This window comes from Heptranchias perlo, chromosome 9 (assembly GCF_035084215.1).
Source record: "Heptranchias perlo isolate sHepPer1 chromosome 9, sHepPer1.hap1, whole genome shotgun sequence".
In the NCBI taxonomy this organism is placed as follows: domain Eukaryota; kingdom Metazoa; phylum Chordata; class Chondrichthyes; order Hexanchiformes; family Hexanchidae; genus Heptranchias; species Heptranchias perlo.
This window is the reverse complement of record NC_090333.1, coordinates 48651725-48669943: the sequence shown is the minus strand read 5'-3', so window position 1 is coordinate 48669943 and position 18219 is coordinate 48651725. Positions and strand designations below refer to the sequence as shown.

Genomic DNA, 18219 nt, shown 5'->3' with positions numbered 1-18219 from the left:
GAAATTGTGCTTCCGATTCACAAATCCAAATCGTTTATTTAAATGGTGAACAACACTGGTCCCAGCACCGATCCTTGTGGAACACCACTTCCCACCTTTTGCCAGTCTGAGTAACTTAACCCCAACTCTCTGTTTTGTGTTTTGTAGCCAGCTTGCTATCCATTCTGCTACTTGTCCCCTGACTCCACATGCTCTATCCTTTGTCATGAGTCTATTATGCGGTACCTTATCATCGAAGGCCTTTTGAGAATCCAAATAAAAGGCTGCTGTGCTGACATACCAGAAGGCTTTCAATGCCCCTGGAAAGGTCTGTACATTTGGAGGGGGAAAGGCTAGTAATTTTTCTTGTTTGATATTTAATCCCAGTTCAGGATTCCCTTCACCATTCCACCCAGGTCAGTTTTACGGTAAAGGAACGTTCCACTGATATTTGATTGTAACATTTAAGCAGTGAATGGGGAACATGGATGGTGCAGTGACCTTGCAACTCTAACCTAAAGTCATGGATGCATTTAAGGGGAAGCTACATAAGTACATGAGGGAGAAAGGAATAAAACGATATGTTGATAGGGTGAGATGAAGTACAACGACAAAAACTATATAGCAACAATATTTTTTTTAATTCATTCATGGGATGTGGGCGAGGCCGGCATTTATTGCCCATCCCTAATTGCCCTTGAGAAGGTGGTGGTGAGCCACCTTCTTGAACCGCTGCAGTCCGTGTGGTGAAGGTTCTCCCACAGTGCTGTGGGAGTTCCAGGATTTTGACCCAGCAACGATGAAGGGACGGCGATATATTTCCAAGTCGGGATGGTGTGTGACTTGGAGAGGAACGTGCAGGTGGTGTTGTTCCCATATACCTGCTGCTCTTGTCCTTCTAGGTGGTAGAGGTCGCGGGTTTGGGAGGTGCTGTCGAAGAAGCCTTGGCGAGTTGCTGCAGTGCATCCTGTAGATGGCACACACTGCAGCCACGGTGGGCCGGTGGTGAAGGGAGTGAATGTTTAGGGTGGTGGATGGGGTGCCAATCAAGTGGGCTGCTTTGTCCTGGATGGTGTCGAGCTTGTTGAGTGTTGTTGGAGATGCACTCATCCAGACAAGTGGAGAGTATTCCATCACACTGCTGACTTGTGCCTTGTAGATGGTGGAAAGGCTTTGGGGAGTCAGGAGGTGAGTCACTCGCCGCAGAATACCCAGCCTCTGACCTGCTCTTGTAGCCACAGTGTTTATATGGCTGGTCCAGTTAAGTTTCTGGTCAATGGTGACCCCCAGGATATTGATGGTGGGGGATTCGGCGATGGTAATGCCGTTGAATGTCAAGGAGAGGTGGTTAGACTCTCTTTTGTTGGAGATGGTCATTGCCTGGCACTTATCTGGCACGAATGTTACTTGCCACTTATGAGCCCAAGCTTGGATGTTGTCCAGGTCTTGCTGCATGCGGGCAGGGACTACTTCAATATTTGAGGGGTTGCGAATGGAACTGAACACTGTGGAATCATCAGCGAACATCCCCATTTCTGACCTTATGATGGAGGGAAGGTCATTGATGAAGCAGCTGAAGATGGTTGGGCCTAGGACACTGCCCTGAGGAACACTTGCAGAAATGCCTTGGGGCTGAGATGATTGGCCTCCAACAACCACTACCATCTTCCTTTGTGCTAGGTATGACTCCAGCCACTGGAGAGTTTTCCCCCTGATTCCCATTGACTTCAATTTTACTAGGACTCCTTGGTGCCACACTCGTTCAAATGCTGCCTTGATGTCAAGGGCAGTCACTCTCACCTCACCTCTGGAATTCAGCTCTTTTGTCCATGTTTGGACCCAGGCTGTAATGAGGTCTGGAGCCGAGTGGTCCTGGCGGAACCCAAACTGAGCATCGGTGAGCAGGTTATTGGTGAGTAAGTGCCGCTTGATAGCACTGTCGACGACACCTTCCATCACTTTGTTGATGATTGAGAGTAGACTGATGGGGCGGTAATTGGCCGGATTGGATTTGTCCTGCTTTTTGTGGACAGGACATACCTGGGCAATTTTCAACATTGTCGGGTAGATGCCAGTGTTGTAGCTGTACTGGAACAGCTTGGCTAGAGGCCCGGCTGGTTCTGGAGCACAAGTCTTCAGCACTACAGCCGGGATGTTGTCGGGGCCTATAGCCTTTGCTGTATCCACTGCACTCAGCCGTTTCTTGATATCACGTGGAGTGAATCGAATTGGCTGAAGACTGACTTCTGTGATGGTGGGGATATCGGGAGGAGGCCGAGATGGATCATCCACTTGGCACTTCTGGCTGAAGATGGTTGCAAACGCTTCAGACTTGTCTTTTGCACTCACGTGCTGGACTCCGCCATCATTGAGGATGGGGATGTTTACAGAACCTCCTCCTCCCGTTAGTTGTTTAATTGTCCACCACCATTCATGACTGGATGTGGCAGGACTGCAGAGCTTTGATCTGATCCGTTGGTTGTGGAATCGCTGAGCTCTGTCTATACCATGTTGCTTCCGCTGTTTAGCATGCATGTAGTCCTGAGTTGTAGCTTCACTGGGTTGGCACCTCATTTTTAGGTACGCCTGGTGCTGCTCCTGGCATACTCTTCTACACTCCTCATTGAACCAGGGTTGATCTCCTGGCTTGTTGGTAATGGTAGAGTGAAGAATATGCCGGGCCATGAGGTTACAGATTGTGCTGGAATACAATTCTGCTGCTGCTGATGGCCCACAGCACCTCATGGATGCCCAGTTTTGAGCTGCTAGATCTGTTCTGAATCTATCCCATTTAGCACGGTGATAGTGCCACACAACACGTTCGATGGTGTCCTCAGTGCGAAGACGGGACTTCGTCTCCACGAGGACTGTGCGGTTGTCACTCCTACCAATACTGTCGTGGACAGATGCATTTGCACAGGTAGATTCGTGATGACGAGGTCAAGTAAGTTTTTCCCTCGTGTTGGTTCACTCACCACCTGCCGCAGGCCCAGTCCAGCAGCTATGTCCTTCAGGACTCGGCCAGCTCGGTCAGTAGTGGTGTTGCTGAGCCACTCTTGGTGATGGACATTGAAGTCCCCCACCCAGAGTACATTCTGTGCCCTTGCTACCCTCAGTGCTTCCTCCAAGTGGTGTTCAACATGGAGGAGGACTGATTCATCAGCTGAGGGAGGGCGGTAGGTGGTAATCAGCAGGAGGTTTCCTTGCCCATGTTTGACCTGATTCCATGAGATTTCATGGGGTCCAGAGTCAATGTTGAGGACTCCCAGGGACACTCCCTCCTGACTGTATATCACTGTACCACCACCTCTGATGGGTCTGTCCTGCCGGTGGGACAGGACATACTCAGGGATGGTGATGGAAGAGTCTGGGACATTGGCTGAGAGGTATGACTCTGTGAGTAGGGCGAATAGAAAAAATAGAATAAAATTAAGATAGAAAGGGGGAGAGAATTAATAATCCTGTGATTATTAATTATCTCCCCCCTTTCTATCTTAATTTCTATCTGATTCAGCTATTCACATGTACTTCCTCCAATCTAATATACCAAATTTGCTGATATCCACCCCTACCAGCTCACAATAATCTAAAATGCAGATTTCAATTCACACCTAGATCAAATGGTTAAGCAACTATAAGACATAGCAAGGGTCCCATTTTGTGTTGAAGAAACCAAGATTGGGGTTACCGTGCCTTCTCTCTCTCTTTAGTTTTCCTTACTTTCTCAGATTTTTGCTGATGTGGACCTCTACTGTGTCCATCCACACCCACACCCACCTATTGTTTGCACATTCTTATGTCCTTTTTACATCTCTGCATCATGTCACTGATGATCTTGTATATTATTAAACTGCCTTCTGTGAAGCAGTTTGTAGGTATTTTAACTTATTAACTCCTTCTCTGAGATCGGTGCATCAGTTAGTTCTCTCTCCCTTCCCCTTCCCCCTCCCTTTTTCTTTCTATTTTTTCCAACCTTACTAAAATGCCTGTTTATCTCTCAGCCTTCATTTCTGTTGACGGGGACACACCCAAAATGTTATAACCAGCTTTTTCTTTTTACAGATGCTGACTGGCCTGCAATGTACATCCAGCACTTTTTGTTTTCATTTCAGATTTACGGCATTTGCAATTTTTCCTTTTACTTTAGGGACAAATGTAACAAGACAAAATTTCTGTTTTTGTCATTCATCTGTCTAATGTAAAACTAGAACAAACTTCTTATTACAAACAAAACCCCAGACACACAACTTTTTAGTTGATACAAGATTTCACGCTGACGGGGACAATTTGTTGCTTTCAAAAAGAATTAATTAATGATGGTAATTACATTCAAAAGGAGGCAAGTGAGGCCTTTTGAAGTATATAAATATATTTAGTTTGACCACTGCAATAATTTGAATACTCAAAATAAAATGTTTTCTTAATTAAACCTTAAATTTTAATAAATAAAAACAAAACAGCACAAACTCTACAGTTTGTGACACGTGCTCAGTTGAAGTTTCCTTTCCAGTGCCTTATTACTGATGTCTGTTGTTTAAAAAAACTCTTTACAGGAAAAGTTCATGAATTCACCATGGGTCTAGCCAATATAGTAGGGACATTAACTGCCATGATGTTATGCCTCAAATCTAGCGGTGAGTCTTGTTTTCTACTGTGCATTGTTTATTTATTTATAACATTGTTTTTTTTAAAATTATGTTAAAAAAGAACTTGCATAAATATTGCACCTTTTATGACCTCAGGGTAGCCCAGAACACTTAACAACCAATGAGTATTTTTAAAGTGTAGTCACTGTTGAATGTAGGGAAATGTAGTAACAAATTTGCACACAAAGGTCCCACAAACAGTAATGAGATAAGCAGCCACATAATCTGTTTTTGTGTTGTTGATTGAGAGGTAAATATTGTCCAGGACACCTCCCCTACTCGCTTTGAATAGTTGTAAGGAGCCGTACCACACCAAGCCTCCGAAAGCTTGTGATTTCAAATAAAGCTGTTGGACTATAACCTGGTGTTGTACGACTCCTTACATTTGTCCACCCCAGTCCATCACCGGCATCTCCACATCATGGCTACTCTTTGAATAGTGCCATGGGATCTTTTACATCCACCTGATACATCAGTTTAACAACTTATCTGAAAGATGGCACCATCAATAGTGCAGCACTCCTTCATTACTGCACTGGAGTGTCAACCTAGATTATGTGTTCAAGCCACTGGAGTGGGGCTTGAACCCACAACTTCCTGACTCAGAGGCGGGTGTGTTGCCACTGAGTGGCAGCTGACACCTGTGATATGTCGCAGGCCAGTGATGTAAAATGATAAATGATATCTCTACAGTGAGGCTAGCCTGACAAGTGACAAAAATTAAACTGCAATCATTTTTGAACCAGCTAGTTCAGCAATCTCTCTCTCTCTGAGACTAGAAATAGAAAACACACACTGGTGCAGTGAAGGGCATTTGTCCTAAAAATGGATTAAGATCATTTAGTGGGAGAGCTCTGTATCACATATGCCCTAAACTATGCACCTAGTGGTCTGATTGCAAAGTTGAAAAATCTTCCCTTCCATAATGCTATAATTTTGTGCTTTGATGAGCTGAAGCACACACAGAAAAGAAAAACTGCAATGATCTTGGCAGATCCATAGTTTGTATTCAGAAAGGCCAAACCTTGTGTGTTTTCATTTGTTGTCATTTCTTTTAGTTTCAGGTATTTCTGTTGTACAGTATACTGGTAAAGTCCTGGTAAAGCCAGCTTCTGTTTTCCTGGTGGGCTCAAACATTTCGATCACCTGTATGTCTACATTGAGACAGAACTGCAACATCAATGAATTTGAACTGTGTAGGAATGGAAAACGAATACAAATGGAACGCATTAATAACACAGCAGCGCACCATTGGGTGACTAAAGTTACAACTCAAGACTCCCGAATATTCTGCTTTTTTGAGTGCGAAGCTGGGAGCAAAGAGTTAGTGGGTATGGCAAATCTTCAACCTGGCTGTAAGTATCTGCTTCAAAGAATACTATTGCCTAATGTGACCTCATAGTAGTGCACAAGATAATTCTCCCTCTAAATTTATTTTTCTGTCTGGGATGAAGTGCCCAGCTTCAACCAGGCAATGCCCCATAGTAGCATAACAGTGATTGGTAATTTTAACTCATAGGACCCTGATATGAATGCAGTAATGGCTTGCACCTGATTCAGGCAGACGCTTGGGCCCGGGAAATATGGCGGTGGGAAGGATCCGAGCGGGAACAGGACAGTAAATGCAGCACAAGCGGTAGATTTTAACTCTAGGAATGGAAGGGGTGGGCAGCAGGCAGAATGCGGTCCGCTCCTGCCAGCGGAAGGGGCGATTCATTCCGAGGGCTGGGCCTCATTGCCATGCCGTCGACAAGCTGCACACCTCAAACGGGCGTTCCACTGCAGCTCACCGGCACCGGGCTGGTGTAATATCAGACTGCACGGATCCCGACCTGGTTGGCAGATAATTAGGTCTGGGGGGAGGGCAATTGCGGAGGGTGGGGGGCGGGAGGAGCCCATGGCAGCAGCAGCTCACATTATTCTTGTGGTGCTCAGAGAAGCACTCCTGCTCCTCCACGAAAATAATTATTTACTTACATTTTTGGGTCCTCTTCCTCTTTTTTTCTCTTTTTTCAACTGAGTGGAGCACGTACCCACGCTCTGCCCAGTTGTCCGTCAAAATGCATGGAGGTCCTATGTACATCAAAGAACCCCGATTTTTGTGCAGTAATGAGGCTCCAGCCTGACTCAGGCAGAAGGTCCCAGTAAATTTGGTGGCGTAGCAGTAACGGGGCACTAAATGATACACAACAAATTTAACTCCGCTACTATCCCATTTCCACTAGATGGGTTGAGTTAAAATCGGCATAGCACTAAATCACCAAATCCTGTTGATTTATTCCTTTTTTTCATGAACTGTTTGAAAGTAACTGTTAAAGTAAAATTTAGGCTGTTGGTTTAAAGTAAAATCTAAGCTGTTGGTTTAAAGTAAAATTTAAGCTGTTGGGTTAAAGGCAAAGATGACCTTAGGCGACTAGTGTGTGCGTGGCTGCGGTCACTGCCCCGAGACCACACTGAAATGCACCTTGCGCGGACCAGACTAACCATAATTAAAAGCTTAAACATAACATATGATAATTAACAAATTAGTATACTGCTAAACAAAATGGACTCTGCTAAACAAGATGGACCCTGTGAAAAGACATTAAAAAATGCTGACTGAGCTCAACGAATTGATAAAAACTACAGAACCAGACATTGGCTAATGTGTAACTAAGCAAGGCTAATAATGTAATAACTGCTGGATGTCTGTACTTGTAACATATAAAAGAAGCTGAACGACCATTTTAAAATTGAGAAGGTGTCTGCGTACACTGCGGAGTGTCAAGTCCTTCTCCCAAAGCTTTGTCCAATAAACTGCATGTTGAATCTTTAAGTCTGACTTCGAGTGGTGATTTTCCCACAACATAACAAATTCAGTTACTATTAAATCATTGATATGAGAAATGCAGATCTATAGTTTTTGATTAAAACATTGGCAATTACATTTTGCCTCCTTTATATTGCACAAAGTAGAAAGAGTTGTGCAATGTGTTGGGACTTCTGATTATAGCTTTTGTTTTCTGGTTGTGGATCTTTCCAATGTTGGGTCAATTTCATAAAGACCAGCAATATCAAAACTGTAGCACCTCTGCTTCATTTATATTACAGCACTGCAACTGAAATAGGGGCTGTCATAGTCACTAGAAAAGATGCCACACCTCAAATTATGCGAGGACTTTAACATTGCTGTGATCTTCATTGTTAGATCCACCAGACCAGCCAAACGATCTGATCTGTACATGGAGACATAACGACTTGACATGCTCATGGATAGCCGGAAAAAAGACATTGCTGGAAACATATTACACCCTCCATGTCCAAAGGTGAGTGAGAATTTAGACATTCTATACCTGAAAATGTGTGGGTCAGCGATCCTAGGAGGGATGCATCTCGGGCACCGGCCTGCCCCGGGAGGATGCAAAATATGGTGTCGGTGGTCGGGCTGGGATGGGGGGTGTCTGGGACCGCCCCCCCCCCCTCTGGAAACTTCCTCACTGTGCCTTTAGTGGCCATTTGCCAAGGGACCTGCTCTAAATATTTTTCACAATCCTCCTCTTTTTGGACTCCAGGCCACAACCAAGGCATACTGGCTGCCAGTCCCTTGACATACATTTCCCGAGCAGGATCAGCGGGAACTTCCGAGTTTGGGAGTCCCCGCCCCTTCCACATTAATAAACTTGTTTGGGGTGAATGGAGGCTGTGCCCCAAACATGGGCCAAAGGAAACTCCCAGACCAAGCAGGCCCAGCCTAGCTTGTGGCCCTTCCAGCATACTCCTGGTGGAAGAGCACCAATAGCCCAATGCCAAGAGTGCAAGTAAATTGCTCCCAAAAGTTGTTGGAATTTGTCAGCTAAGCTTAACCAATTCTCTGCTTAGACTGTATCTCAAGTGTGGGTGGATCTGGGATGAATTTGTCTAATGCCAATGATTCCAGGCCTGAAAGTCCACTTTTGAAAAGTCGAGAGTGTTTACATTATTATGTGCTGTATTGATTTTCATCAAAAATTGGAAGTGCTGTGTTCCAAATTGCTGCGTTAGAGAATTGTTCCTTAAACAACACAGTTGGAAACGATGGCCAGTTACTTACTTACTTAAAAGATCTTTGACAACCTTTGTGGAAAAGCCCTGGTCACAATTTATCCCTCAACCAACACAATCAAAAAAAAAATGAACTGGTCACTTACCTCATTGCTGTTTATGGGATCCTGGTGTGTCCTATTTGGCTGCCGTGCTTGTCTACAAAACGGTGACTACACTTTAAAAGTAATTCATTGGCTTTGAAGCACTTTGGGACATCCCGAGGAAGTGAAACGTGCTATATAAATGCAAGTTATTTTCTTTTGTTTTTTTGCTTTTTATTTTCTTTCTTTGTTTCCCTGTAACTCCCAAAAAGGCCAAAATGAAATAAAACAGCTTTGAGGACATCAGGATAAAGGGAAAGGATTGAAATTTAACCTGCAATATCAGAATATTCCTATTAAATAGAAATAGTTGCGAGATATGAGAGGTAATTTTAACCCCCCAGGATGGGCGGGAGGGTTAAAAATTTTAAAATGCCAAACCTAGCCCCCAACCTGCCTCCAACGTGCCCATTTCCAGTTTTAACAGAGGCGGGCTGAGGGCCGGGCGGCTAACCTGCTTTCCGGAGGAGGGTCCGTCCTTAAAATATTTTAATGCTTGCCTCAAATGTAACATGTGCTTCCCATTTAATCGCTGGGGGCCAGGTTAACCACCCCACGATTGGACCCCCATCCCCCTGCTATCAGACCCGATGTACTCCCGGCATTCAACACCCTCCACCCCCCCCCCCCACTGAAGTCCTCCATGGCCCACGATCTCTCCCTCCCACCATCCCTCCTCTCCACTCCTCAGCTGCGGCCTGGTGCCGCAGGCATTCCCCAGCCAGCCTCTCAAGCTGTGGCCGGGAAACCGATCAAATTCGGCAGGACCCCTGGAAAATCCGTATTTCTGGGTCTCCCTGCCGTTATTCCTCCTTCCTGCTACCTTCTCGCCTCCCCATAAATATCGGGGCCTTTGGATCCATGCAATCAGGGAGCCCGCCTACATTTTCTATAAATACTGACCCATGAAGAATGGTTAATTCAGCAAAATGGTGAGGGAATCCAAGATGCTCTGGCTATGATTGGATTGGAGTGAGCCAAGGATGTATCCTTGGGAGACTCCAGACATAATGATACAGGGGTGGGAAGAAAATCTCTATTGCTAGAGATGCTCTGCCTTTGATCGGATAAGGAAGAGTAGAACCAAGCAAGGGCAGCCTCACTGAACTGGACAGTGGAGGAGAGGTCTTCCAGTGGGGCAATCGGAGCTTTCAGGGCAAAGAAAAAAATATAATTATTTTTAAAGTAAAATGAGACCCAAAAACTAGCAATAAAGAAGAACTACCTTGTTACAAACAATTTTTCTAGCACAGCAGGTAAAGCAGCTGCTACAGCAGCAACATTCCCCAGTAGCCAACATGGTGTTCTGGTAGAGTTTCTGCAGCAAGCTGTTCTCCAGCCTGATCTTCGAGATAATAATGTCCTTTAAAGATTATGCAGAGTGCAAAAATTGTTGTTTTGAGACGAGAAGGTAGAGGTTGTACAATCTTATGAGTGCATTTAAGGTATAATTCTGGTGGTGGGGGTGAAAACCGGACAAGTCCTGGTATTTGTGGATTTCCACCCTACTTCAATGTAGGCAAGTACGAGGTCATCCACTTTGGACCTAAAAAGGATAGATTTCTAAATGGTGAAAGCTCGAAACAGTGGAGGTCCAAAGAGACTTAGGGACCCAAGTACATAGATCATTAAAATATCATGGACAGGTACAGAAAATAATCAAAAAGGCTAACAGAATGCTGGCCTTTATATCTAGAGGACTAGAATACAAGGGGGCAGAACTGTCTGCCTTGTACTATTTCTTAGTAGCTAAATTGGGTGGGCGAGAGCCCAGCATTCTTAACAGGTAATTTGACATTTTATATGACATCGTTAAAACACATAGGCCTAGCGATTTGGGCACAGGGTACAGTCCCTAGCAGCGTCCCTCAAATAAGTGAGTAAGGGGAGCGAGTGGGGTGGGGGGGGGGAGGGGAATAGGTTTGCCGGATCGGGAGGATTGGTAGTCTGGGGGAGGGGGAAATGGTAGCCGGAGTGGCTGTGGTCCATGTTCATTTAATGTGGGGTTGGGCGGAGCACTCCTGCTCCTCCCGGCTCCACATACAGGTACAGATATTTTAAAAACTTACCTTGTTGGTTGTGGCCTGCAGCGCTCCCTTTAAGGACCACTTGTTAGGCTGCATGTAAGCCTGGTTTTCCTGAGTGCAGCCGGGACCTCAGGGCAAACCAATCTTGTAATGGGGGCCTGAAATAGGCATTATACCCTTTGCTCTTGCACATAAGGGGCCTAATGCCCTCAGGCGTGGGCACTGCACGCTGATTTTTTTGACCTTTACCAATAGTGTCAGCGGCTCACTTCTGGCCCATAATGAAAGTGGGCGTTCTGCCCGCCATATTGGAGGCTTGCGAGGCCATTTGGCGCCCAAAATATAGGAACAAATAAAAGCCATAAATACACCTTAATCCTCGTAGGTAATCAAACAAAAGTCCAAAGTTGTGTCACATGGAATATTTTTATCATTCCATCCCTATCAGATGTGCTGAGGTAAGGGAGTTGGAAGCTTTTTTTTGTAATGGTGAGGATATGTGGTCAGAAGCCCAGCTCGGGTTGAGTAGAATGCTGAGGTTGCAAATGGTCTGGTTCAGCCTGAGACAGTGACTTGGGAGGGGGATGGAATTGGTGGCAAGAGTGCAGAGTTCCCAAATTGTGGTTTATTTAAGACTGGATGTTGGTCAAGCAGTCTGACAACACAGAGGCAGTGGAGGGGTCGAGAGAGGTGGAGGGGAGGTAGCTCTGGAAATTGTCAGCATAGAATCATAGTATCATAGTATGGTCCAGCACAGAAGGAGGCCATTCAGCCCATTGTGCCTGTGCCGGCTCTTTGAAAGAGCTATCCAATTAGTCCCACTCCCCTGCTCTTTCCCCATAGCCCTGTAAATTTTTTCCCTTCAAGTATTTATCCAATTCCCTTTTGAAAGTTACTATTGAATCTGTTTCCAGTGCATTCCAAATCATAACAACTCGCTGCGTAAAAAAATGTTTCTTCATGTCACCTATGGTTCTTTTGCTAATCACCTTAAATCTGTGTCCTCTGGTTACCAGCCCTTCAGCCACTGGAAACAGTTTCTCCTTATTTACTCTATCAAAACCTCTCATGAATTTGAACACCTCTATCAAATCTCCTCCTAACCTTCTCTGCTCTAAGGAGAACAACCGCTGCTTCTCCATTCTCACCACATAACTGAAGTCCCTCATCTCCGGTACTATTCTAGTGAATCTCTTCAGCACTCTCTGTAAGGCCTTGACATCTTTCCTAAAGTGTGGTGCCCAGAATTGAACACAATACTCCAGCTGAGGCGTAACCAGTGTTTTATGCAGGTTTAGCATAACTTCTTTGCTTTTCTACTCTATGTCTCTATTAATAAAGTCCAAGATCCCAGATGCTTTTTTAACAGCCTTCTCAACATGTCCTGCCACTTTCAAAGATTTGTGTACATACACCCCCAGGTCTCTCTGTTCCTGCACTCCCTTTAAAATTCTACCATTTGGTTTATATTGCTTTTCCTCATTCTTCTTTCCAAAATGCATCACTGCACACTTCTTTGCGTTAAATTTCGTAGCATACATGTGGGAGCTGATACCATGTTTGTGAATGATGTTGCCAAGAGGCAGCATTTGGAGGAGTGAGCCATGGATATATCCTTGGGAGACGCCAGAGGTAATGGTGCAGGGTGGGAAATGAAACTCCCCTGCTAGGAATGTTCTGGCTATGATTGGATAAGGAAGAGTAGAACCAAACGAGGGCAGTCTCACTCAGCTGGACAGTGGAGGAGAGGCATTGGAGGAGGATTATGTGGTCTAGCAGGATTTGCAGCTTGGACTCAGTTAAGTTGTGACATCTTCTCTGCCCTGTGTCATGCCCTGTGGCCTTCTTTGGCTGCCTCTGCCAGGTTGTCCTATGTTAGACATTCTTATAAAGTGGCACAAAAACAGCCATGAGGTATCCAGTAAAGTTAGCTGTCAGTCAATTCACCGAGCTGAGCACTTTTCTCCTTACCTGCTAGTTCTTCCGCCTGCTGCGGCAATCTTTCGCCAGAACTGACTTTTTAAATGCTGCACTCTAATTTCCAAGCACATTACTCCCACTTTACACAGGATTTATGTCAATGAGTGATCCAATGGACATAAATTAGCTGATCCACAAAAGACAGCTCTCCAGATGGACGAAACTCATTTCCCATTGATGTAAAAGTGGCACAACTCACTGGGTGGAATTTCAGGGCCTATAGGCACAGACTTTGTGGAGGAACTATTTTATCTACCCGTCATCAATAAAATTAGCACTGTACACAGAGGCACATATAACTAATCACAAGCAGTGTTCTTAACATTTATTTTTAATTATTTTTCCCCCAATTTTTTGTCTCCCCCCCCCCAACCCTCCCCTGTGCTGAAGGCAGTGATCTGTATGAGGCTAGACAGTGAACCTCAGCAGGCTACTTGACCAGAAAAATCACTGAGCTGAGCCCAATCTTGTCCTTGCCTACCATGTGGATTTGTCAGCAGCAGTCACAGGATAGTACTCAGAAAGGGGAATCCCAAGCTGATTTTACTGCTCCTTAGGCCAGTAACACTGAGGACATTTGTTGCAGCACTGGCTCAGCTAGGATCAGCTAACTCAGCATAGACTAGTGATCGAACATGAGACTTTTCTAGTGGCTATGCTTCAATCTTGTAAAATATGTTCCATTTACCCATTGATCTATTTATTCTGAATTATAATTGAAATCTGCTATTATACTGAGTAACACATTGGGGTCGATTTGAGCACCCACGATCGGGTGCATTCCTGGTGGGGGGGCTCCGAAAATCGAGGATTCCCGGGGCGGGGCGGAAGCCCGGCTCCAACCCGCCCACTTCCGGGTTTCCCACAGACGCGCTGACATGCGCGCGCAGCCCCCGCACGTGGGACTCCCGCAGGCAATTAAAGCCGGCAGGGTGCCACTTAAAGTATTTATTTAGGTATTTCAGGTCGTTTAGAGACCTGATTAAGGAGATATTTCAGGAGGGTTGGGATTTTACAAACAACTGGGACTGTTTCCCGTACTGGGGGAAACAGTCCCAGTTCAAATGGACGTGTTGCAGCTATCAGCCTGTGGCAGCTGTAAAGGTCCATTTGACAGTTGGTGGGGGGAGACCCTCACGCATTGCAGGAGGCCGCTCTGTCACTTTGGACAAAGTTTAGCCTCCACCACCCTCCTCCTAACAATAAAATTCACCAAATTGCACACTTACCCCGGGGTCCAGAGACATGTACCTACCTTGCGGACCCCCTCAGATGTACATCTTCCGGATGGGGGCCGCCGTAGCTGCAGTCATGACCTCCTCGGAGGGCGAACGCCATCACCAGCCTCGCCGGCCATGCCGTCCACCTCTGACACGTGGAGCTCCACAACACAGTGCTGTGACACATCCAACTGCACAGCAGGAGGGAGGGCAACCGCAGAGAGAGATGCGTCGCAGAGGGCACTACCCTCGCCACAGGGTCCACAGACCGAGGCTCAGCTTCCTGGACCTCTCCGAGCAGCAGTGCACACGGAGGCTCAGAGTCACTCGACATGTAGTCGTGGACATTTGCAGCCTCCTTCATGCCGAGCTGCTCCCGGCTGGCCCAAGCACCATCTTCTTACCTGTCGCTGTCAAAGTCACCACTGCCCTCAACAACTTCTCCTCCGCATCCTTCCAGGGTGCCACCGGGGACATCGCCAACGTCTCTCAGTCATCTGCACAAAAGAGCCCTGCAAATACACCTACACCCACTCTGCTGTGACACAATGGGTGGCATCAGTTGTGGGTCTTCATTGTGGTCCCCAGGAAAGGGCATTATTGCACAAACCAGACAAGATTCGCAAAGACGTGACAGTAGTGGTGCCAATATAATATGTATTGTGAGTTGCTCAGAAATTAAATATAAGGAAAAACCATGACAAACCCTCAAACACCCTTGTGCATCCCCTTCATGCTCACGACACGTTTGCCTTACGCTACCTACTGCACATATGTGATGCATGCCCTGTGGCTGCAGCACAGGTAGTGGCAGGTTGAGTGAGGATGACCGTGAAAGAGATGCATGAGAGGGTGAGCATGAGATAGAGCCATGAGATTGTATGAGGATTGGGTTGAGTGGTAGTGGCGGGATGAGTACTAGCGAGGTGAGTAAGTGCAGGTAAGATGAGGATGAGCTTTGAGTGGGTGTGAGGAGTGATGTGACAGAGTAGTGTTGGCAGTGCAGAAGGAGATGTGGGGTGGGGGCGGTGATGTGGCAGACGGAGTGTAGGGGAATGAGTAAGTGTACTCACTTTGGCTGACCTACTTGGGTCATTGCAGCGCCTCCTGCACTGTATGCAGGTGTGCGATATGTTGGTGGTGCAGGTGACCTCCTCTGCCACCTTGAGCCAGGCCTTCTTGGTGGCAGAGGCAGGCGGCTTCCTCCCGCCTACCGGGGGGAAGATCTCTGTCCTCCCCCTCCTCCTCACCCCATCCAATGATACCTGGAGTGAGGCATCATTAAACTGGGAGCAGCCTTCCCCCTGGGCTGCTCCATGCTGTAATTTTTCCTATTTCTTGCAGCATCAGTCAGTGAAGGACTGCCCCTTTAAATAGAGCTCCTCCAGCTGACAGATCTTACTGCGCATGCGCAAACCGCCCCCCGCGCAGCTCAGCAGCGGGGAACCCAGAACAAGAGGTAAGTGGATCCAATCAGCCTGCGATTGCGTTCGGGGCAGACTGATTTCACCGGGCGCGTTACCCACGCGCCCAATCGCCTTCCCCCGCCGCGAACCTGCCACCCTGGTAATATCGGGCCCATTGCGTTCATTATTATGTTTCCGTTTTCTTGGTAGTCTACTGCAATGCCTAAGTTTTATCATCATTTTTCTTTAGGGTGACCAGTAAAGTACATACTTCACATGGAATTGGAATACTTGGTTGCTTAGCTTCTAGTTGTTCTTTTATATTCTGCATATGTCCTTTTTTTTAAATTGAAACTTTCCTTATTACTGGCACCTCAGGTGCTGCTCTGCAGAAATGTTCACTGTGGTCAGAAAAATTGTCCCCACAAAACCCAAATAATATTTTGCCTTCACAGCATCCGAAACGGTGGTAATTTAGTTACTGAGCATTGCACTTTCTCATTGCATTAGATCCATTAATGAATGTATTACTGGCACTTACAAATGTTGTTCTTTTAAAATGTTATTTGTGGCCAGGACAACTCTAGCCACAAAACCAAACTGTCATTGCATGCTGATTGCTTTTGAAGTACTGAATGCAATAAGAACTGATCAAGTGTTAAACAATGAGTTCCTCTGGTAATTAGCCTCAATGTTTCTTTATTCGTTCATGGGATGTGGGCGTTGCTGGCGAGGCCAGCATTTATTGCCCATCCCTAATTGCCCTTGAGAAGGTGGTGGTGAGCCGCCTTCTTGAACCGCTGCATTCCGTGTGGTGAAGGTTCTCCCACAGTGCTATTAGGAAGGGAGTTCCAGGATTTTGACCCAGCGACGATGAAGGAACGGCGATATATTCCCAAGTCGGGATGGTGTGTGACTTGGAGGGGAACGTGAAGGTGGTGTTGTTCCCATATACCTGCTGCTCTTGTCCTTCTAGGTGGTAGAGGTCGCGGATTTGGGAGGTGCTGTCGAAGAAGCCTTGGCGAGTTGCTGCAGTGCATCCTGTGGATGGTACACACTGCAGCCACTGTCCGCCGGTGGTGAAGGGAGTGAATGTTTAGAGTGGTGGATGGGGTGCCAATCAAGCAGGTTGCATTGTCCTGGATGGTGTTGAGCTTGTTGAGTGTTGTTGGAGATGCACTCATCCAGACAAGTGGAGAGTATTCCATCACACTGCTGACTTGTGCCTTGTAGATGGTGGAAAGATTTTGGGGAGTCAGGAGGTGAGTCACTCGCCGCAGAATACCCAGCCTCTGGCCTGCTCTTATAGCCACAGTATTTATATGGCTGGTCCAGTTAAGTTTCTTGTCAATGGTGACCCCCAGGATGTTGATGGTGGGGGATTTGGCAATGGTAATGCCGTTGAATGTCAGGGGGAGGTGGTTAGACTCTCTCTTGTTGAAGATGGTCATTGCCTGGCACTTGCCTGGCGCGAATATTACTTGCCACTTACAAGCCCAAGCCTGGATGTTGTCCAGGTCTTGCTGCATGCGGGCTCGGACTGCTTCATTATTTGAGGGGTTGCGAATGGAACTGAATACTGTGCAATCATCAGCGAACATCCCCATTTCTGATCTTATGATGGAGGGAAGGTCATTGATGAAGCAGCTGAAGATGGTTGGGCCTTTGACACTGCCCTGAGGAACTCCTGCAGCAATGCCCTGGGGCTGAGATGATTAGCCTCCAAAAACCACTACCATCTTCCTTTGTGCTAGGTATGACTCCAGCCACTGGAGAGTTTTCCCCCTGATTCCCATTGACTTCAATTTTACTGGGGCTCCTTGGTGCCACACTTGGTCAAATGCCGTCTTGATGTCAAGGGCAGTCACTCTCACCTCACCTCTGGAATTCAGCTCTTTTGTCCATGTTTGGACCAAGGCTGTAATGAGGTCTGGAGCCGAGTGGTCCTGGCGGAACCCAAACTGAGCATCGGTGAGCAGGTTAGTGGTGAGTAAGTGCCGCTTGATAGCACTATCGACGAAACATTCCATCACTTTGCTGATGATTGAGAGTAGACTGATGGGGTGGTAATTGGCCGGATTGGATTTGTCCTGCTTTTTGTGGACAGGACATACCTGGGCGATTTTCAACATTGTCGGGTCGATGCCAGTATTGTAGCTGTACTGGAACAATTTGGCTAGAGGCGCAGCTAGTTCTGGAGCACAAGCCTTCAGCACTACAGCTGGGATGTTGTTGGGGCCCATAGCCTTTGCTGTATCCAGTGCACTCAGCCGTTTCTTGACATCATGTGGAGTGAATCGAATTGGCTGAAGACTGGCTTCTGTGATGGTGAGGATATTGGGAGGAGGCTGAGATGGATCATCCACTCAGCACTTCTGACTGAAGATGGTTGCAAACGCTTCAGCCTTGTCTTTTGCACTCACGTGCTGGACTCCGCCATCTTTGAGGATGGGGATGTTTGCAGAGCCTCCTCCTCCCGTTAGCTGTTTAATTGTCCACCACCATTCACGACTGGATGCGGCAGGACTGCAGAGCTTTGATCTGATCCTTTGGTTGTGGGATCGCTTAGCTCTGTCTATACCATGTTGCTTCCGCTGTTTAGCATGCATGTAGTCCTGAGTTGTAGCTTCACCAGGTTGGCACCTCATTTTTAGGTACGCCTGGTGCTGCTCCTGGCATGCTCGTCTACACTCCTCATTGAACCAGGGTTGATCCCCTGGCTTGTTGGTAATGGTAGAGTGAGGAATATGCCGGGTCATGAGGTTACAGATTGTGCTGGAATACAATTCTGCTGCTGC

General features: G+C 46.6%; 1 protein-coding gene across 2 annotated transcripts in view; it reads left to right on the top strand.

Moving 5' to 3' along the window:
- The window catches only part of LOC137325358 (interleukin-12 receptor subunit beta-2-like), a 153717-nt gene that overhangs the window by 41096 nt on the left and 94402 nt on the right, over positions 1 to 18219 (top strand). For both annotated transcript variants that reach the window (XM_067990360.1, XM_067990359.1), the window contains exons 2-4: positions 4533 to 4613; positions 5684 to 5980; positions 7813 to 7930. In XM_067990360.1, the coding sequence (XP_067846461.1) occupies positions 4553 to 4613; positions 5684 to 5980; positions 7813 to 7930 (476 nt within the window). In that variant the 5' untranslated portion in view covers positions 4533 to 4552. The remainder of the gene's footprint in view (positions 1 to 4532; positions 4614 to 5683; positions 5981 to 7812; positions 7931 to 18219) is intronic.